The 23,798-nt window shown below is 41.6% G+C and overlaps 1 protein-coding gene across 2 annotated transcripts in view; it reads right to left on the bottom strand.

Moving 5' to 3' along the window:
• Window positions 1–455: 455 nt before the first annotated feature.
• The window catches only part of LOC310855260 (tetraspanin-4-like), a gene marked incomplete at its 5' end in the record, with an annotated part of 266,914 nt that continues 243,571 nt past the window's right edge, over window positions 456–23,798 (bottom strand). For both annotated transcript variants that reach the window (XM_083760197.1, XM_083760196.1), the window contains 4 exons: window positions 456–2,538; window positions 3,854–3,937; window positions 12,163–12,294; window positions 22,142–22,243. In XM_083760197.1, coding sequence (XP_083616323.1) covers window positions 2,470–2,538; window positions 3,854–3,937; window positions 12,163–12,294; window positions 22,142–22,243 — 387 coding nt within the window. In that variant the 3' untranslated portion in view covers window positions 456–2,469. The remainder of the gene's footprint in view (window positions 2,539–3,853; window positions 3,938–12,162; window positions 12,295–22,141; window positions 22,244–23,798) is intronic.

Raw genomic sequence — 23,798 nt, forward strand, 5'->3', positions numbered from 1 at the left:
GCAGATAACAGCTTTCCAGCCAGCCTCCCTGCACTCTGCCGCCAGGTCTGAGTACTTGGCTCGCTTCCGCTCATAAGCAGCCTCCAAACCTCCCTCCCATGGGACAGTGAGTTCGACCAGAAGGACTGTCTTGCAAGCCTCTGACCACATGACTAGGTCTGGCCGCAGCGATGTTTCCACGATCTCCCTGGGGAACTGGAGTTGCTTCCCCAGGTCGACCCTCATGGTCCACTCATTTCCCGGTGAGAGGAGTCTTGCAGTATCTCTCTGGCGGGAGGGTTTGACACCCTCTCCAGCCCTCGCAAACTTGATGGGATGTCTGCCTGGAGCGGAAGGTCTGCTGTTTGCTTCCTTTCTGCATGACTAACATAACATAACTAAATTGGGGAGAAAAACTGAGTTAAAAGAAAAAAACAATTAATTAAAACAAACGAACAAAAAAACAATGACACGTGTTTGGTTTACATGAGCCAAAAACATTTAATACACACACCACTGCAAGAGCCATGCACTGAAACAAATAAAATAGATCGCCCCAACAACCACGTTCCATACAGCTCCCATTGGAAAATCACCTTTACAAATCATCAAATTATTCCAAATAATGTAAAACTTATATCGTTATATAATTATGTTCATAATAGAGCTGGGCAATATATATATATATATATGTATATATATATATATATATTGATATTACATCGATATCTTGATATGAGACTAGATATCGTCTATTCTCATATTTTCCTGTTCTTTTCCTGGTTTTAATCACTTAAGCCGTACTATAAAAGATTCTCAATAAAAAAAACAATTCCAAAGAAAATGTATATTATCGTCACAAAAGGATGTCATCGTCACACTTATGGTGTGGAGGTATTTGGTCAGAAACATTGTTATATTAGATATTTTGTCCATTTGGCCCAGCCCTACACAGTACCCCAGACTACTGTATGATTACCATAAACATGACAGTTGGTCATACTGTATAGCAGTGGTTCTCAAACATTTCAGGCCCTGACCCCCAACAAATCAATAATCAATAATCATGTTTGAACTGGGGACTCCCCAAAATAATCATGTTTGAACTGGGGACTCCCCAAAATAATCATGTTTGAACTGGGGACTCATACATTGACTTTGACTCTGTTCCACAGATACAAGCATGGTGTTGTGAGCGGCAATTTTGACAACTTGTGCCTAATTTCTTGGGTAAAATTTGACAGTTTGGTCAACCATTTATTATGCTATAGTTTGTTGGTTACTTATTATTAGTTTATCATTTTAATTCTAGAGGTATTAAAAAGGGCTTAAAAGTGCTTAAATTGTCACTTTAGAAATGTGCAGCCCTTTATAGCCTACACTTATACTACCGGTAAGTATATAAAAAAGTACAAGAAAAGTAAAAAAAATAAAAAAAACTTTTGAGAACCACTGCTACAGAACACGTACCGGTCCAGCTTCAGGGACCCCAAGGGACCCCAAGGTGGTTCCAAATGGACCCCTCCGAGTCTGTAACTCTGAGCGTGTACACATGGAACCAAAATGGACCCAATGTTAATGTTTACAATGTAGATTAGGGTCCCAAAGATTAAAAAAGAAAATGGTTCCATTTATACCCTCTCGTTTATTCACAAAGCCGGAAGGGTCCATTATTTGGACCTCTAGAGAAACAGTGGTTTATCATCAGCTGTCGGGTAGAAACCGTTATTTTTTTTATTATATATATATATTTTATTATTTTTACATTTAAACAATAATGAAAATAGCATATCTACAATTGTAGATAAATTGTATGGAGATATGAGGTTTCTTCACCGACCAGACCAGCCAACGAAATGCATAGCAGTGGCGGCCATTATTGGTGCCACAGATAGAAAACCCATTATTCTTTTTCCCCTATAGACATTTCCGAAGTTATTTATATTATCTTAAGCCTAGACAGAACCAAGACATCCAGGCAGGCCTGGTGAATAGTGGCCATAACACGTATGATTTTGTGTCACAATTATTTTTGAATATATTGAATATATTTTTAGTTTTCAAATATTTTTTGAAACAGAATCAAAATGTGTTATGGTGCTATTCACTAGGATCATGGGTGGCTTGGTTCCAGGTTTCAAATAAGTTATATAAATATTTGAGGAAATCTCTATGGGGAAAAACAATGAATGTGTGTCACCACAAAATGGCCGCCACTGCTATTGCCCTATAAGAGCAGAACCATAGAAAGTGGCGTTGGTATTATGACATAGTTATATGTATACACTGTGTGCTCTCTCTGGTTAAATCATGATGGTCAGTCATGTCTGTCTACCTCCTCCTCCTCCTCATGGGGTGAACCAAAGAGTCTGTGAACGTCTCATCACCCTCCATCTTGTCCCTCTATAATGAACAAACATTACATTACATAGTCTGTTGAAGGCCCAAAGCGGAGGTTCCGTTGGTTCCATCGGTTGCGTGTAGGTTTCGCTAGGCGTAAAAGGTCTCTACTTTGACTGACTGACAGAACATGGTCATGGAGAACACCAGGCCCAGGATCTGCACAAACAGATAGATGGAGCATATTTAAGTGATTAAAAGTAAAGTCAAATTTATTTGTAAAGCACATTAAACACATGCCAATACATGGTGCATCTGACGTCCCAACATAAAAAAACATCACACCCGTGTGAAGTGAGTGGTGAAACTCCGTGTGGGGGTTCCCAGGGGGGGGGGGAGGGGAGGAGTTCCAGACCCCCGGGAACGAGTCCAGGGGGCCAGGCCGGTTCCGGCGTGCCGCCCCGCGTCCGAAACGGTTGAGAAATGACAGAGTTACCGTGTGGCGGTCCCTCTGTACTGTACTGTACTGTACTGTACTGGCACCCCCCAAAAATATATACAGTTAATATGTACGTGTGTGTTTGTGTGTGCGTTAGGTTGCGCACAAGTGGTGAAAAACAACCATGCTGTTTTCGTGCTCATACCCAGACACCCAGCCAGCCAGCCAGCCAGCCAGCCACCCACCCACACACATAGCTCCGTAAGGGAGTAGTTGCACCACTCAAACATACAATGTATTCTCCCAATCTACAAACTCACAACGTGTGTTGTGAATGCATGTCTGGGTGTTCAAATCCACAGTGGTGCCAGGCGGGGAGGGTGATAATTGTAACTGCATGTAATCCTAGGCTGGGTGCAGAGCCTGTCAGCAGGGAGTGATGAGCGGGAGGAGTAGGACGGACACTCTACGTCCTCCCGGTGGGGGCTCCTCACTCACTGGCAGGTGAGACAGTAGGATACACTACAGAAATGTGTGTGGGGAGGAATTAGTTGGCATAGCGACTAAATTGGGGGAGAAAATAAAGGGGTAAAAGCAACAAGAAGAAAATTATTTCTGTGAACACAATCCCTGGAGACCAAAGTGCCTCACAGAGCAGGACGTATACACATCACAGAAACCATCGACGTAAAGTAAACAAACAACAAGAAGACATACAGGGCAGCTCAAAGGGCAAATCAAAGGCACAAGAAAGCAATCAGCTATGAACAGAATAAGAACATAAATAAACTGTTAAAGGCAATGCAATCAAAGTGATGATGAATACCAGCAATATTGCTGGTGAGAACCAAACGGAGTGTGGAGGACCTAAAGGACTCAGTGGAGTGTTCTCCAAAGTGGGGTCCAAAGACCCCCAGGGGTTCTTGGGCTGGTTCCAGGGGGTCCCCAGCAAAAGTAGTTAGCATAACTGTGAGTGGAACTGCAGCTGTTTTCAGTGGAAGACATTGAATATCAAGCAAGAACAGAAACGCGCTGTGAGGGACTCCTCTGGTCAAAAACATAGGGATTTTAAGTGGTACACATTTTTTGAATTACCTGAGTGAGGGCTGTGCACAGGGCAAAGATCCAAAGAGCCACCAGGTTCTCATTTAGCCAGTCTTTCACACGCTCATAGCAGGGCTGTGGATAGACGATTACAATTTAGGTATTTAGCAGACGTTCTTAATCCAGAGTGATTTACAGTAAGCAAGGACAACACATGGTAATACTAATAGATCAAATACATGGAAATAGGCATGGTAATCAAGGTAAGTAATCTAAGAACCTAACATCCGTCTAACAGTACAATATCTCATTAGTTTTGCATGCACGCGCACGCACACACACACACACACACACACAGTGCGGCGGCGGTGGCTCAGGGGTAGAGTGCCTGGATGGTAACCGTAAGGTTGCCAGTTCGAACCCGGGCTCCCCCAGAGTTACTGTCGAAGTGTCCTTGAGCAAGACACTGAACCCCTAATTGCTCCCGATGTGCTAGTTGGTGCATGGTTTCCGCTGCCATCGGTGTATGAATGGGTGAATGTAATGCACAATCTCTGTAAAGCGCCTTGGATAAAGGCGCTATATAAATGCACCATTTACCATTTCACACACAAATACACACACACACACACACACACACACCAAGTTGTAAGACTTTATCACAGCTTGTGGAGTGGAGGCGGTAGATTGACTAGAGTTAATATACCATTTCGTAATGATTGAGTAATTGATGAGGCAATTGAGGAGTCAGAGACAATATTCCAGATGTTTATGCTTTAATTTACATGTTATATGGGGAGTACTACGTTAGACACACAGTCTGACACAGATTTGTCATAGATGACACAAATACATTAAAACATCTGCACACTGGTTTAAAGCTCCCAAACAATTGTATTTAATGGTGCAACGTTTTGACATCGAAAAATCCGTCCCCCCTGTTCCCCCCACCACCCTAGGGGAGGGGGGGATGGGGGGGTCTAACCACCAAAACGTGGGGTTATGGTTAGGGTTTGGGGTCGGACTACAGAGAGGTTGTTCCAGTGACTGGGACTGGGTTGTTCCAGTGACTGGGACCCCCCAGCCAGGGGGGGACCCCCCAACTCATTTTGGGGGGATACATGTGACGTTGGGAGGGGTCGTGACCCCCCCGTCCCCCACCTTGTTGCGCCCCTGGACAGGCTGTAACACAAGCTATAGATATCAGGCAGAGAGATCTGGCTTGTACAACAACATACAGCATCACGAATGCTTTACTGTAAGTGAATGTTAAAGGTTAGATCTAAACAACCATAATAACAATATAATACTTCAGAGGTCAGTGTATTTCTATTCAGATTTTTATATTTTAATGATGAGATACTTTTGAAAAAGGTTGGAATTGTTTTTTTAATTCACCCAGTGCTACGAACTTTTCGGTGCTAGTCTTATTTTGAAGGAAAGAAATCTCACGGGCGTAAGTAAAAGTGTCTGTTTAATGTGTCCCACGGCTGCAATCTGATTTCAATTCACCCGGAACATTTTGTAACCGCGATCATCATCATTATGGTCCGTGAAAAAACCTTATTTTGGATGATCAAAAACACAGTCTGGGAAAAGAATCCAAGATAAATGCATTTGAAAAAATCTGTTCTGCTGGAGGTAGACTTTTCACTTCTGGTTATTTCCTGTTTACTCGATCGCCTAGCAACCTAGGGTCATTCAGACAGCAGCGATGAGCTTAATCAATATAAATAAAAACAATGACAAGAATCTCATCCTTGGCAATGTGGACAAAGTGATAAATGACGAGAAATTTCTACAATTTGTATGGGTCACGAGTAAATATATTTACTCGTGACCCAGACCCATACAAATTGTATGAAACAGACTGTGGGCTGTATTTTGCGTGTCTTAAGTACCAGGTCTTATTACTTAACTTAAGACCTGGAGGTGTGGTCAATGCTCTTTGGCCACTCAGAATAGCCAAATGGCATTGATCACGCCTCCAGGTCTTAAGTTAAGTAATAAGACCTGGTACTTAAGACACGCAAAATACAGCCCATTGTATGCGCTATGAAGTGTAAAGTCCGGACCCATGGCCAATATGATATTCTAATGCATTCCAGTCCACCACTTAAAATGTAACAACCATAAGAAGTGAATAACGATGCACCTGTTCTCTTAAACCTGTGGTACTCGAGTAAATGAGCTTTAGTTACTTTCCAACACGGTCAAACAGTCAGTCAGGCCTTGTTATAAAAGAGCCCTCGGTTCCACTGACAGATAAAGTTAGGCAGACAGAAAGCGTGGCTGTTTGCTGTAGGAAATTGCTTTCTGTTCCACGATAACACTCCTTCACACGATGCCGTCTCTATTCAACAAGGTTTGGCAGCAAAAAGCCATTCCTGAGATCCATCCCACACCATCCGTACTACCGACCCAATCTCACCCTGTGTGCTCTTTCATTTTCCCAAGAACAAGGTTATTAGAGTTTAGTATGTGTTTATATGACCTTTGTTTTATCTTTCACATTATTTACAGATTACTTACAAAAGACAAACAAATTACTTTTACTGTATGATGTTAGTTAATTGTAGTAATTGTTGTTGTGTAAACATATATATATATATTATACGACATACGTATATATAAATTTGATACATTTTAAAACAAACAAACAAACAAACATCCAAGAACTCCCATAGATAGAAATAATAATAAGAAGTAGTGAAAATAGTCGATCTACAAGCTCGCAACACTGCGTGAAGCGATGCATTGTGTGCATGTAGATGTGCTGTTTACATTATTTTTCAAACACTTTCTTATCACACTGACTGGGTCAAACAGGGCATCCTTTTGGTGCAGTGCCCTTGTCGCACTGTACGCACTGCACGCACGCACGCACACGTCCTTGACCATCAAAATTCACAAGTTACAGGTAAATGGTAAATGGTGCATTTATATAGCGCCTTTATCCAAGGCGCTTTACAGAGATTGTGCATTACATTCACCCATTCATACACCGATGGCAGCGGAAACCATGCAAGGCACCAACTAGTACATCGGGAGCAATTAGGGGTTCAGTGTCTTGCTCAAGACAGGACAGTAACTCTGGGGGAGCCCGGGTTCGAACTGGCAACCTTACGGTTACCATCCAGGCACTCTACCCCTGAGCCACCGCCGCCGCTACAGGGAAACGCATTCAAGTATGGGATACAATAGGTTTGGATAAGAACATTTACCCTACACCTAGCCCGATCTTTCATCCAGTAGGCCTACCATTAAATTCCTGTGCAATCTGTTACCTTCTGGGTAACTATATGAAAGTCATATAAAGCCCCGTTACCCTTGGCTCGGCTCTCTCGCGCTGGCACATCCTGTCTATTCAGGTGCGGCTATCTAACTACATCTAATGTATATTAGCTATTAAGTAGATGCATTTAGGAAACTAAACTACACAGCTATATTTGGAACTGGACATGAGGCATCAACATATTATTCAATTATGATAGCACACCAAGGTCAGCCCTCAAGTGTAAAGAGGGAGGTTGATTTCAATCAATCCTTTACTGACAGTGAATGGAAGATGATTCTACGGAACTCAAAGAAGATGTCCCGTGAACTTAGAACCAGATTAATTCAATTTAAAATAATTAATAGTCTACTGGACTCTGACAAGATTGTTCAGGGCTAAGCTCAGAGAGAGTCCGGTTTGCTGGAGGTCTGGTGAGGACCCCAGTACACTTATTCACTAGGGTACAGACTGGTGTTCTATTCATGAGAATATAATGCAAATCACAAAACAGGATATTCCTTATACACCTGCTCCATTTATTCTGGGTGATCCATCGCCATTAAAACACCTCCCCGCACCTCTAGCTGACTGGATTCATACAGCATTAATGGTGGGCAGGAAAATCATTGTTAAGGAATGGAAGTCTGAAGATTTGCCTCCAGCACATGTATGGTTCACTCAGCTTGGTATTGTGGCTGCTTTGGAGAAGTTATCTTTTAAGATGAATAATCAGTTAGATAAATATGATTCGAAGTGGAACGTGTTCCCATGCAGTCATGTTGCAGGTCCTTGATGTGATCCATGGTCAAGCAATGCCCTTTTGATTGTTTACTGTCTTAGTATACATAGGCCTATGATACGGTTGATGATGATGCGTGTTTGGTCGTGTAAACTAATAAAAAATAATTTATTTATTTTAATTGGTATTTGTTTATCTTATCTATCCTTGTGCATAATGTCCATGCATATGTATGATGTTGTTGTTGTTGTTGTTGCTTGTTTGTTTTTTCTGTTTATTTGTAAAAAATCTAAATAAAGTACTGATCATAAAAAAGGAAACTAAACTACACTACCACTAAATTATCACCACAACCAGCACATGAATTACAGAAAATATAGCATAATTATGTGGAGTGTATTTAGCTGGCACTGAACCCCATGCTGAGTTTCACAGCGCTGTGTCAACAGTGTGCCCTGGTTGCTGCTTCAACATCCACTCTATTACATTTCCATTCATTAAATGGTTCAGTTGTTTTCATTTTGCAGATACCTGTATAGGATTTTTTTTGTTTATTGGATCAACATTTAAATTTCAATAAAATAAAATAGATCATAGTAAGCATAATAGTATTTTCTTGCAATTTCAGTAGTTAGTTGGGAGGTAGAAGGAACCTTCTGGCCAATCACAAAGTTCCAAATTTTAATTCTGCTTCATAAAGAATATAGGCCTACTGATTTGACACCCATATCAGACAGTCATACAATAACGGCTGCCATCTTGAAAAAATGGCAGCCATCTTGAATATTCAATGACAATGTTCAATTGTCCAAAATACATTTACCAAGTACAATGTATGTTAAATAAGACTGAAATTTCATATTATATCCATCACTCATAAGAAAACAGTTGTTGCTGGCGGCCATTTCGATGTTGAAAATTCAAGATGGGTCCATACCCAAATCTTTTTAGAATGCCTTTGGCTATAAGTGTACCAAATGTCATGCTTTTATCACAAACTGAACGATTGTTTTGGTTATCTGCTGCACTGTTCTATTCATCTAAAAAACGTTCTTAAGAAGAAAAAAACTCTAAACTTTCCTCGAGATGGATAAAGAGACCCAAAAGATTATCAATAAGAGAAATGAACGCTTTGACAATATAAGTCTCTTTTTCCCCGTGGTTGCGAGACAAGCATGTTGAGAGGTAAATCAATTCTACACGAGGCAGCCGTTACAGTAATGGATTAGAGGGACAGCAGAAGTGACGGCAGTGACATTTGTCTTGAGGACAGTTGGCAGAATGCTGCTTCACCCGGAGCGCTCTCTAAAGCAGGGGTTCTCAAAGTGGGTGCCGTGGCACCCTAGGCTAGGGTGCCTCGACGCAAGACCAGAATACTTTGATGATATTTTGAATGTATCTACATCACTTCAGTTTAACCACTTAGACCCTCTATACCTTTTCAGCCTACAGTACAGTGTCTTCACCAAAAATAGCAGATCTACAAGCTTGCAACGCGTCAAGAAACGTTGGCATACCTACCTACCTACATTCAAAGTCTGAAAGCTTTGGTAAAAGTAAATGCCCAGTGGCAGCTTGCATGGAGATCTTATGAAGAGTTACTTTGGCAACGTTCTGGTCACACACGACCTTCCTCAGGCAAGAGGAAGGTCATTTGTGACGTTGCTAAAATAAATATGCATGTATATACTGTGCAAGCTGGCAGTGTGCAGGAAATTCGTTATTCTTCAAGACCTTGACAACTGTGTTCAGTGTGATACCGATGAATAACGTAAAGTATATTAGTGCCGTAGATCCAACAGGCAACACATTCGATCTGATTGATCATTAAACATGAACATGGTCTGAAAATGCACATAACAGCAGAGTGGCTGCAGATACTACAGTATGTGTGCTCCGGATGGATGGTGTGATGAAGAACTAGTGTGTGTGTGTGTGTGTGTGTGTGTGTGTGTGTGTGTGTGTGTGTGTGTGTGTGTGTGTGTGTGTGTGTGTGCGGAAATACCGCACCGGAGCGTACTCGCCTATTAGTTTGCATTGCACAGTGCGCTATTTCCGAACGCGCCCAATATACGAACACAGAATGTACCTTTTCTCCAAACCACACACGTTTATTTAGATTCAGGTCTTTGTTGTTTTTTTATTTTATTAATTTGAATGTGAGCCCGTGCAAGACGTACAGGGGCGGACTTACCATTGGGCTAGGGTGGGCTGCAGCCCGGGGGCCCCCGTCTGGGATGGCACTCAGATTTGAAATTGTAAAGTATTGCAATCCGATTCAAGTGAGATTTATGTTTAGTTATTGTATATTTAGTATTATGGTTAAAACATTGAGAGCTTCTGCTCAGTGACGCGGTGTTGTGGAGTAGCTGTGGAAACCCCTGCCAATGTCGCTGTGCATGGCAGGCTGCCATGCACAGCGATAATGTCTGTCTGTCTGTCTGCCTTTCTCTTTTGGGGGGGCTGGGTACCCAAAAATTACAGCAAAATTTAAACAAAATACGCCAAATTTTCTCCGGCCACACGGCTTTGCCGCTCGACCTTAATGCACTGCACAGCCCAGGGGGGCCCTGAAGTTTGGTCTAGCCCGGAGGCCCTTTACTTGGGAGGGTAAATACAGCCGTCTTCATTGTGAATGTTTGCTGAATGTTTGCCCATTATGACATGCTAGGGATTATGTGATCAACATAGCTGACATAACATAATTATCTGTATTTCTGCAGAAAACCTGGTAAACAAAATGGTCTTTTCCCACTTGTTTTTATAATATGACCATTGTTGCTAGTAGCATTGTTAGGTTCTGTCCTTTCAATTCATTTAATTAACAGATTCTATACATAGGACGTCTGAGAACGTCATAAGGATCCCGAAATATTAGTACTATTGACGTGTGAGGACGTCCTAGCGACGTCCCAGCGACGCGGGGCGAGATAAGAATATTCAGAATTTTTCCTTTTTTGTTTTTTTGGCATTTCGCTTTTCGCTTGTCGTATGCTAACGCTCAGTGCAACTATTAGCTTGTCATTGACTCCCATGTTAGCGCGGCGGAAAGAATGACTCGTATCTCCTAATCCAGGGCGCTCTCCGTGGTGATGCATGGATCGATATGCTGGCGCTTCATTTCTGCGCCTCATCCGTCTCTCCCGCAAAATATGAACGCTTTTTGGAGCGTAAAACAATATATTAAGATGATCGGGGATGTGAGGTCCCTCTGTAAAGTCAACTTTTTTGGCAAGTGTTTCCTGTTTCATGGCTTTCAAAGTAAAAGCGATCAGACAACTCTGGCACTCTATAGCCTTTATTTTGAAGGCACTTCCTGTACTAAATGTGTTTTAAAGGGTACTCGAGTGGTGTTGTCTTTCTCCAATTGTCTTATTAATTGTTGCAAAACATAATTGTATTCTATTGTTTTGTTTAATTTGAGGGTACTGGAGTGTTGTTGACATACCGTGGCTCCTTATCAACAGCACCTCATTCCATTGTCTGCTCTAGGGCAGCAAAGAAATAAACAAATCATCATGCTCTGGAAACAAAAGTGACATTTTCACATTACTTTTCAGTTCCATGGACATCAACGAGGAGATTGGCCAGACAACAGCCCACTGAAAAGTGTTTATTTTCTTTGTTTCTCTAATCTTTAATGACATTTTCACATTGCTTTTCAGTTCCATGGACATCAACGAGGAGATTAGCCAGACAACAGCCCACTGAAAAGTGTTTATTTTCTTTGTTTCTCTAATCTTTATCCTTAAAACTCTTTACTTGAAACTGCAAAATGTTGCGAAGCTTGTACAAATAATGTGGATCTCAGAATTCATGTCTGCAATGCCTGTCATCTCTGACATATCGCTGCTGTCGTGCAGAAACCTTTATTCGGAAGTCTTCCGGGTGCTTCAAATGTCACTGAGCAACTTCCATTAAAATGTACAGCGAAGACCTGATCTAATGTCGTTTAGAGGAAGTAATCTGATTGGTTGAAGTAGCGGTGCTTCAAACGAGTATGAATCATGGAACACCAAATCAAAACATATAAATCAGCCGTGCTGCTCTCCCAGAGCGGAGCCAACTGGGTTGCTATGCTAGCGATTTTTGTTCATGAGTAATTACTCATAGTAGCTACATCTGTCAATAAATTATGATATTTTAAGCAAATATCTTATTTATAATTAAATTGAGTTGACATGTTTTTAAGGGAACTGTTCTATTGTTATACTAGCAATATTACACTCAAGGGTGTGCTTTACCATTCATTAATGGTACTTATACCAAGTATACTGTAGCTGGGGGCGAGGCAGTCCGCCCTTAGTTCATATTTAACTATGGTAAATACAAAGTGTTTCTTACCGCTGTCCACCACGTTCCAGGGTTGTCCAGACCACAGTTGTCACTGTACTCCAGGCAGCAGGAGTCTGGCACGCGTGTGGCGTTGTACACCTCAAACCAGTCTGTGTGATTGGTCACCCCACAGCAACGGAACTACAGGACAGGACGTAAACAAACACTGTGATTGATTGGTCACCCCACCACAACTGAACTACCAGGCTCCGCTCACACATAAGAGACGCATGTCTTCTCTGTGTCGGACAGCTCACATTTCTATTTCAATGGGAGTCAACATGTTCGATATTGTGTATAAGAGTCAAGAGGGGTTGATTTGCATGCAGGGAAATGTTTGTGTGACAAAGACTGGTGTCCACCATCGTACACTGTATGTCAGATTGTTATAATGTTTCATGAATCATAAATGAGGAGTAGACGTCTTGTTGTAGTTACTGGTTTGTAGTCACCTCCAGTGTGTCTGGACAAGCTTAGCATTTTAGCGGCACGCACAGCTAGCTGCTCCTTGTGCATAATTAATAAAACATTATAATCTGACATACAGTGTAAGATGTGTCTCTATCATCATAATTTATTCATGCACAGTATTCATCTTTTCTCATAAATGGCCATTAATAATAGTTCATTTGAACTTTGCTTTGGGGAATCCTCTGTGAGATGGATTCTACCGACTTAGCATTCATGAGCAGAGGTGTAGCATAATACGGAATCACAGCGGACAATTTATATTCTTGATCTATAGCAGGTATATATTCGGTAGAAACCTCATATGTCCAAAACGGTTACTTTTCAGGATTAAAATAAAACAATAGTAAAAGTAGCAGAATCTACAAGCTCGAAACGTGGTGCCAATATGCTGTTTTTGATGCTGTCGGGGGACGCTGTAGAAAAGGGTTCCCCAATTAATTTTCCTCAAGGGCCATATTTTGACTTGCGTACCAGGCTGGGGGCCGAGTCTGCACGCGCGAGGTCGAGGTCTTGCCCTGAAAATTCATTTTCAGGGCAAGACCCCATTTGAAAAGGATGCCCAGTTTGACATGCATAGGCTACTGACCCCCATTTAATGCCTATATATCTGGGCCCATGGAAATTCTTCCATGGGCCACAAGGGGGCGCTCCGCGGGCCGCAAATGGCCCGCGGGCCGCCTATTGGGGAACCCTGAGTGATCAAGTAGGGCGATATTTTTAAGTGGTGCAACCACTTCCTTAAGTGACTATGTGTGAGGGTGGGTGTGTGGGTGGCTGGGTGGGTGAGTCTGAGCACGAAAATGCATGGTTGTTTTTCACCACCTTGCGCTACCTAACACACACACAAACACACATGCACATATTAAATGTATATATGGTGATTTTGGGTGTGCCAGTACAGTACAGTGACAGTACAGTACAGTAGAGGGACCCCCACACGGTAACGCTGTAATTTCTCAACCGTTTCGGCTCGCCGGAATCGGGCCGGCACCCTGGGTGCGTCCCCCCGTCCCCCCCCGGGGACCCCCACACAGAGTTGCACCACTTACTTCACATGGATGTGATTTTCTTTAAAGGAAAGAAAAACACAAAAATGTAGAATAGGGAGATAAGATAAGAGGTCTCTGCCGACAGCAGCACAATAATATTATCACTGTCAGATGGAAACTTTGCATGTCCAAAACTGTTACTTTTCAGGAAATGGAAAAATATATACTGTATTCCAGTGGTTTCAATCATGTAGTTATTATTTTGTCACAAGCTCTTGTTAATAATTTTCATTGGTAAAATATTTATAAAACACAGTCTCACACACAAGAGCTTGTGCCTTTCACTTCCAGTGTCACACAGAAGAAAAGTGGTGGAAAGTACAGTACATTTACTGTACTGTACTTAAGTACAATTTTGAGGTAGTTGTTCTTTACTTGAGTATTTTCAAATTTCCACACACACACACACACACACACACACACACACACACACACACACACACACACACACACACACACACACACTTGAAAACTTGAAATGGGATATATTTTGGTACTTTAAGTACATTTTGATGCCAATACTTTTGTACTTTTACTCAAGTACATTTTGACTTGAAATGGAGTATATAGTTCTACATTGCAGTATTGATACTTTTACAAAAGTAAAACAATGGAGTACTTTTTCCACTACTGATAAAAAGTACAATATGGAGATATGAGGTTTTCATCTGACAGCACCTGGCAATATGCAACTATAATAACTAATACACGGGGGAAAGCAGTACTAATGCATGTCCCCATTCATATGCAAATCATATGCAAATACCTACGCTCATATGCACACACTCAAATCGTAAATGATCTCACCGAGTGAAATGTACAGATTCTCCTAAAGCAAACAACAAACTCTTTCTCCACACACACACACACACACACACGTGCGTGCACACACATACACGCACACACACACACACACATGCACATGCACATGCACATATACTGTTTGCACTGTCTGTAGGCTAAAAGTAAATTCATCGAGCCGTGAAACCACACTGTATTGGTGAATGTAAACAAACAACCATGTGATAGGAAGTAGAACGGAAGTGGTTCTATGCATGCGTGCCTGCAGGTCTATCTGGCAGTGCGCCACTGCCACCTAGCCACCTGGCATGCACACTACAGCATTTCCAATCAATTGCCCTCATTCTAAATGCAGAAAAAAAGAGTGAGAACGCAACAGGAGTTTTCTGTTTTCGCTACAAACCGTTTAAGCATGGCCTCAGTGGAAGAGTAGGGAGAACACCAGCAACCACTAAAACCATACAACAGTAACGTACTTCGTTGACTGGGGTGCCTCAGGGGTCTATACTTTCCCCCCTCTTTCCCCCCTCTACAAAAAAACTCTGATGAATAACTGATGTTACGAGTTGGTGCGCACGCTTATCTGACATACCATATCTTATGGTACATTTATTATGTCGAAACTAAAGCCTGTACCCGTTTCGACGTGTTGAGAGCTTGTAGATTTTCTTTTTTGTAAACGTTTGCCTATTCTTTGCCATATTATGTTCCCTGATTATGACAGGCCCAGGATAGAGATACAAAGTTTTATTCATTTATTAAATGAAGCCTAAAGCCTAAAGCCTGAAGCTCAGCCTAAAAGAGTCAGGCTGACTCTTTTACACTGAGCTTCAGGCAGTCAGGGATGGTACGGCATTAATCTCTGGTCTACAGCGTTCCCTCACCACTCTATTTAAAGATCTATGCTTCTGCAGCTTAGTGGAATCATGTCAGATTTGTATTCTCACAAAGTACATTACTGACAAAAAGTCTACTTTAGGTTTGCCTCAGCTGAAATCCACGACACAGGAATACGCTCTCACAAATTATGGTTTACTAGACCGTTGCCCGCCTGTAGAGCACCGAGCCGGTAACAATGGAAGTTGGAAATGCTGTATATCCGTGTCAGAGTACCTGTTCCACCCATCTGTCTGTGTCCCTTTTATTGTATCCGTCTCTCTGTGTCTTTATATGGAGTTCTCCAAAAAATATGTGTTGTGATGACAGAACAGGCCAGCTCCATATATGGACACTGGGCAGTGGCCCTGTCCAGAGCCCGGGCAGAGGCCTTTTTGGGGCGGATCTGGACAGACCGACTCGACACCAGGCACTGCTCCCCCTGTGGTATTGTGGAACGAGTGTTGAATTTGAAGTCGGTGTGGTGAACGGTTCTCGAGTTACGTGGATTACAGACGTACAGTACACATACACACACACACACACACACACACAGAGACTGGGTGCATTTATAGTTAGATAATAAGATTATTATAGTGGCAGTGGATTTAAAACCTTTTCATGTCAAGGACCCCCAAATTGACATTTATTAATATATATATATATATATATATATATATATATATATATATTTGATAATATATGTCAGTGACCCCCATAAGGGAAGATGTTTACAGCTCTAGCAGTGATTATCAAACATTTTAATTTCAAGGACCCCCAGTTTGACATGCATTAGGCTACGGACCTCCATTTAATTAATAATTTCCATCTCTGGGGGCCCAATTTATATTGTATAATCACTGTTAATTTAACTCTGAGAGTGTACAAATTAATAAATTAATAAATTAATAAACAATCAAACAAACAAATAAATAGCTGATCTACAAGCTTATAGAGCTTATTGATACATGTTGACGACAGGTTCTGATAAAAGTGTAGAGCATCTGCCCAAAAGTAAATTGTGAATATCAAACAGAAATATCAAATGTCACTCTGAAAATAGCCGATCTACAAGCTCACAACGCCTCACGCTGCGACACATTGTGAGCTTGTAGTTCGGCTATTTTCGGCACACAGCTGAGTATAAATCAGGCATATCATTTGATTTATACACCATCAAAGCCGGGGAAAATACATTTTCGTCGACTAAATCAACTGTAGATCTAGTCGACTATTAGTCCAGGCAAAATAGCATTTCCAGACAGACTAATTAAAAGAGATTTTTTTTCACCATAGATCATGTCTATGAGGTGTCTAGAACAACATACTAAAAGTCCTAAGAAATCCTAGATGCGGAAATATGTTTAATTCTCATCAATTCAAGATGTGTGCTAATACCTTGAGAAAACTAAACACCCTAATGGGCATTTTTTTCTCTTTTGTCCTATCACAATGAAACTTTCCACAATTAATCTTAACATGAAAACTAAACTTTTTTGTATTACAAGTTTCTCTGAAACTTAATTTGAATATGCAAATTAGCTTAATATATAATTTGAATATGCCCACATTTGCATATCACGAAAATTACTTTTCCCCAAAATGTATAATATTTACATTGTTGTTTGTTAATGATATCAAACACACTGATCAGACTTTCATGAACCATTTCATCGAAATATTGTGACTTCATAGAATAAAAAAAACAGCATTCATATGTATGACAAATGCATAAATCCGTCAAATCTTCCTCCAACCATCCTACTGCTAATGGTTGATGGCAATGCTGCTTTTGGACTGGCCTCCATCACACAGCTCTGTCTCCTCCAGGTAGACTCCATCACACAGCTCTGTCTCCTCCAGGTAGACTCCATCACACAGCTCTGTCTCCTCCAGGTAGACTCCATCACACATCTCCCACCTCCAGGTAGACTCCATCACACAGCTCTGTCTCCTCCAGGTAGACTCCATCACACAGCTCTGTCTCCTCCAGGTAGACTCCATCACACATCTCCCACCTCCAGGTAGACTCCATCACACAGCTGTCTCCTCCAGGTAGACTCCATCACACATCGCCCACCTCCAGGTAGACTCCATCACACAGCTCTGTCTCCTCCAGGTAGACTCCATCACACAGCTCTGTCTCCTCCAGGTAGACTCCATCACACAGCTCTGTCTCCTCCAGGTAGACTCCATCACACAGCTCTGTCACCTCCAGGTAGACTCCATCACACAGCTCTCCCACCTCCAGGTAGACTCCATCACACAGCTCTGTCTCCTCCAGGTAGACTCCATCACACAGCTCTGTCACCTCCAGGTAGACTCCATCACACAGCTCTCCCACCTCCAGGTAGACTCCATCACACAGCTCTGTCACCTCCAGGTAGACTCCATCACACAGCTCTCCCACCTCCAGGTAGACTCCATCACACAGCTCTGTCACCTCCAGGTAGACTCCATTACACAGCTCTGTCTCACACAGCTCTGTCTCCTCCAGGTAGACTCCATCACACAGCTCTGTCTCCTCCAGGTAGACTCCATCACACAGCTCTGTCACCTCCAGGTAGACTCCATCACACAGCTCTGTCGCTACAATTATGTTGTGTGTTTCCTACTCCTTAAAGGTTTCACATGTGACATTAATTCATTTATTTTTAATGTCACAATGACACAATCCCTTTAATGTTTTGCAAATTCATCCATCCATTCATCTTCATCCGCTCATCCGAAGTCGGGTTGCAGAGAGTTCCAGACTTCTCTTTCCTGGGCCACGTTAGCAGGGGAACCTCTCCTGTTGTTGCTACCTTGTCGTGGTGGTGAGGCTTGTGTGCCTCTGTGACCCTGAGGACTATACCGGTGGGGGGGTTATGCCCCCGGTAGGTACAACCAAGCCCGGCAGGTTTCAGGTTAGAGGCCAGTCCAAAAGCAGCATTGCCATCAACCATTAGCAGTAGGATGGTTGGAGGAAGATTTGACGGATTTATGCATTTGTCATACATATGAATGGTGTTTTTGATGTTATTCTATGAAGTCACAATATTTAGATGAAATGGTTCATGAAATACTGATCAGTGTGTTTGATATCATTAACAAACAACAATGTAAATATTATACATTTTGGGGAAAAGTAATTTTCGTGATATGCAAATGTGGGCATATTCAATATATATTAAGCTAATTTGCATATTCAAATTAAGTTTCAGAGAAACTTGTAATACAAAAAAGTTTAGTTTTCATGTTAAGATTCATTGTGGAAAGTTTCATTGTGATAGGACAAAAAAAAAAAAAAGCCTATTAGGGTGTTTAGTTTTCTCGATGTATTAGCACACATCTTGAATTGATGATAATTAAACATATTTCCGCATCTAGGATTTCTTAGGACTTTTAGTATGTTATTCTAGACACCTCATAGAAATGATATCTGTTGAAAAAAAATCTCTTTTAATTAGTCTGACTTTTGGGTCTAAAATGGGCTAGATTGCCTGGCCTATATGACTGAAACTACAAATTTGCTGTTAAAATCAACATTGCAACAGCGTTTTAACGACACCTGGAATTTTGTATTTTTGTTTCTTTCCACTAATGGGGATGTTCTAAGCTGTGATTGGTCGGTTAAAGGCTTAGTAGACTGAGAAACGTTAATTGTCAAAGACTGTTTACGCCCAGAATTAAAGATTCAAGTAAGACCCACAGCCCTGCTGTGTAAACAGGCTCTTTGTGTGAGCTTCCCTTTGCTATGCGTTTTAATTAAAAGCAGATACGGTTCATTTACTTTGAAGTCCCAAGGTCTGCTGCATGGGTTGGATATAAATAATGAACATGCTGGTTATAACTGGATCGGTTAACAACTAATTTACATCACTGTGCATGTGGCAGACAGTCGTGGAAAATGTAGGCTACTTGCATTTTTTAACTAAAAGTATTATTGTATCACTAGAATTTCCAGAGTTACGTTGCCGCGCACTATGGGAAGAAGGAAATTGTGGGAGTTGACTCCACATGTAGTAACGGATGGGTTATTAGTTATTATTATGTGTCCTTATTAGTGTAGTGTAGTGTAGTCAACACGTTATGGCTCATACACACTGCCCGGTATTTGCTCTGATTATGCTGTCGGGGAGCATTTTTGGCGCTGGCCGACAAAACCCCTGATCTGACGTTAAGCGGTGCCCAAAAGGTAGATCACGATCTACCAGTATAGATCACAAAGGCTTTGCAGGTAGACCACATGACATGGCCCTAAAATCATACTATAATACTAACAATGTCTGAGTGTGTGTCTGTGTGTGTGTGTGTGTGTCTGTCTGTCAGAAACAGTGCCGTAACTCCTTACTGCCTGCACCAATCACTCCCATCACTTCACACAGGCATTGACCATATGCATGTGGAGGGCGTAACGAAGCCCTTTTTTCGATTTGACACATTAATGAGTATTAATGAATTGATTAGTCAATTACAAACGCACCCGGGTGCAGTACCCCCCGCGGCCACAAGGGGGGGGGGGGATATCTCACGACGGGTAAGGGCTAGTATATATAATTTTAATATAAAAAACGATTTTTGCCGACATCTGCCGCTTGAGATGGCCTGAGATGACTTGATTGATTGACATCAAAAAGTAGACTGTCTGAAAGATGTGAACACACCAAAACACATGCATGACCAACGGAACAGAAGGTGGTGTTGTTGACCAAAGAGCTTCAGATTTTTGTGCCTTTACACATTCTATATTACAGTAGGAACTGTAGGAACAGACAGCTTGGTGTAAATGTCTCATAAAAGAGGTGAAAAGCGTCAAATGGAGTCTGTACGGCCGAAGATAAATGAACAGCTGACGTCCTCTCCCACTCAGAATAGCCAAATGGCATTGATCACGCCTCCAGGTCTTTAGTTTACTCAAGTTAGGGAATAAGACCTGGTACTTAAAGGACCTATAACATAAAATTCAACTTTTTCTATTTCTTTTGTGTTTTTGGGGCTCCCATGTGTGTTCTCTATCCCCACAAATAACAAATTTTGAACAATCAGGCCTTCATGTCATATGGGTGTTTTAATGGAAATTGCTCTCAGAAACAGCTCGACTGATTTTGGCCTCGTCGTGATGTCATCAATGTCACCCTACTTTGTATAATTCCTCCTGTTCTTCAGTCTTCAGTTGCAAATTTGCATTTCCACTTTGTTTACAATGTCCACCATTGTTGATTTTCCAAGCTGGCATGGAATGGAAACAAGCCTGGTTTTATCTAGCATGAGTATTATAAAGACTCAAATATTAAATAATCTGCATATCAGCACCCTCTCCACCTCAGGACAGTGTGGTACTGCAGCTAAAACTGCTTTCAAAGTCCAGAAATAATTGACAAGGCCTGGTTATATCAGAGTGGTGATTGAGGCTCAAACCATTAGAAATAACTTTGAGGGACATAGACCATATGATTATTAAATATTAAAAGCAGTTTTAAAATGCATGTTATTTGCGCTTTAAGACATGCAAAATACAGCCCATGATGTCATAAGTTTTGCGGATTCACCGTTTTGCCTGTTTACATGGAGAAGGGATAAAACGTTACTGTACTTTACACCAGTGGTGTCAGTGCTTTAGGGTGTGCAGTTAAAGTAGCTAGGGATATGTAACAGCTGCAACCATTGGAATAGAATCCTGGACCACTGCACGAGCACCCACATGTTGCTATTGAGCGACATGTTGTGAGCTTGTAGATTGGCTATTTTTGCTGAATGTTCAAGCTAGAATAGAGCTCAACGGTGACCGCCCACTTTTAGAAGGCAGTTTCGCATTAATTCACTCCTTCAATATAGGGCCTTTGGTACCCAGGGGCCAGTCAAATATTTCTATGAAAGGTTAATGTTTTTACATGAACCTCTTGAAACCTAGCATTCCAATTTGGAGGAGAATGTAAGCCAAAAATAGCAGATTGGCTATTTTTGGCAAAGATGTTTGTTGTACAGGGGAAAAGAGCAGACCAAGTACAGAGTGAAAAAGGTCAAGTTTAGTAGGCTAAGTATTGACACTTTAAGTGGTTAAATGTCTGAAAATACACATTAAACGACCCCTGCTGACATTTCAGAATACACTATAACGATGTCCATGCCATGGCATCAAGCCAACCAGCGTCCTGATAAATAATGACCGTGAAACATTTGATTCTCTTCATCAATAAATGCACCACATCTCTGTACGTGTGTACGCAAGTATGTACGTCTGTAATCCACATACCTCGTGAACTGTTCGCACACCAACTTCAAATTTTACACACAAATTCCACACCACCACAAGGAGTGCAGTGCCCAGTGTCGAGTCGGTCAGATACACGGTTGTCCGGAATCACCACAAAAGGCTCTGGTCAGGCACCTAATGAAGTCCCCTCACCTGTAGAATTCCCAGCCTCTGCCTCAGCCAATTGATTGCCATGGCAACCCCACACCTAACCAGTCCACTTTTCACAGTCAGTTTGAACTCTTCAGACTCAGGCAGACAGACATAGAGATCTCCATATATGGAGACATAAGGGACACAGACAGACGGTTAAAACGGGTGCTATGACAATTGGTATTGCATACTAGGTTTGCATCGTTCTCAAGTAGGCTGGTGGCCGGCGGACACAGGTCTAGTATAAATAATTGGAAGACGCAAAAGAAATTCAGATCTCGGCCAAGTCTCCTGAAGGGGCGAGTATGAAGGCTGTCCTGGACGGGACTTGATCTCCAGGTGTAAAAACAAACACGCCTCTAGTTCCTACACAGCAGCTCAACTGTATGCAGAGGAATCTTACGTCAGTTTGGACGATCATCCAGGCGTTGGTCAGACCCACATTGCCCTCTGTTCCAAAAAGCTGCAGACCCCGTTTCAGATCCCTCTGGGCGTAGTAGTCAATCTGGGAAAACACACATAACGTAGAATAACCCATTATTGATAAATACCTGTTTGCGTGCCCTTCTGGCGAGTACTTCCAGTTTAACGTAAATCATTTATTTATTTACTTTAACATTTAGGTAGATTCGCTTTTAGTCTGTGCGAAGAAATGGTTATGCTAGTAACATGGGTGATTTGTTTAATTACTATTTCATGATCAGAGGGATATTTAGTCAGCTAGTGAATTTCTACTGATGTTGCCATGCAATCTGTACATGCGTCACTGTTACTAGTTATGATAGCGTTGCTGTGTTTATCATTTCTATAGTGAGCCTCGACCTGACTGGCGGTATGTAGTTAATGAGCGTGCATTTGCAATATTTATTCCTCATATGTTTATAGTTTGTCTTGCCTTGATGACAGATGCCTGATCTGACACTTGGTTGGATGCTGAAAATAACCAATAGCCAAGCCAAATAGCTAGCTTGTAGATCTGTTATGTTCACAACAATCTCAACACCGAAACCAAACATAAAATGACTTGTCTTCTACTGGATCTCTTCATCCACTAGTCCGTCCTTAACATTTTACCCTACCATTTGTTGACAAAATTGTCAATATATTTAGTCATAATAGCATAGTAGTTTTTGTCCCTGAAGAAAGCTGATTGTCTGTCTGAAGCGTTAACGTTGCTCTTATCTCTGTGTCCACAATAAGACGTTTGGCATTGTGAGTGCGGCTACACAGTAAAACATTTTAATTATCATTATTCAACACAACCTTGGATTCAGAACAACTATTCAGCCATATTATATTATACTAGTACTTAACCGTTCTGATATACCCACACCAATACAGTGTGGGTACTGTGATGTAATAGATCATAGTATTGATGTATGCATTTTGAGGAAGGATTATAGTATTAGTATAGTATTATATATAGTTGTGAATATACTTGATCACCGGAAGTGGAAAAACAGTACATCATACATAGAAATAAAAGTATCAAACAGTCAGTGTCGCGTTTGTAGTGTAGCAATTGCATTAAGGTATGTATGACATCAGAAGTAGCTGGAGACAGTGGACACACACACGCGCGTGCACACAGCGAAAGTAGTTTGGAAAGTTTACGTGGACTGTTGATGTCAGAAGTGGTGGAAGTCAACATCATAACATGTGAAAGCAGCAGACTTTAACAAATCAGGCTTTAACCTTGTTCACCCATTTGTAAATTGAGTACCAAAGTCAATTCCACGGATCCCATCGATCCAGCTCTCTGCCTAGTCTTCTGCTGCCGTGTAGCCGGTTACCAAGGAAAAACGTATATGTGCCCTTATTGAAGACTTGTTTTGGATTCACTTGTAAGTGAGGTATTGCATAGTGAAGTGAATATCCCAGTGGTTTAATAATGGTTCCATTATTGTTAATGAAACATAATTAGCTTTCAGCTAGACTCAATAGACAAAACATTCATGTTGTTTACAAAGGCATGCACATCACAGCCAGGCCCATAACTACCTACCCTAGGCGCTGAAGAGAATGTTAAAATAGAACCTAAGAGCCAGCACGCTGAATCA

The sequence above is a fragment of the Protomyctophum parallelum genome, assembly GCF_964188405.1.
Source record: "Protomyctophum parallelum genome assembly, chromosome: 2".
NCBI lineage: Eukaryota > Metazoa > Chordata > Actinopteri > Myctophiformes > Myctophidae > Protomyctophum > Protomyctophum parallelum.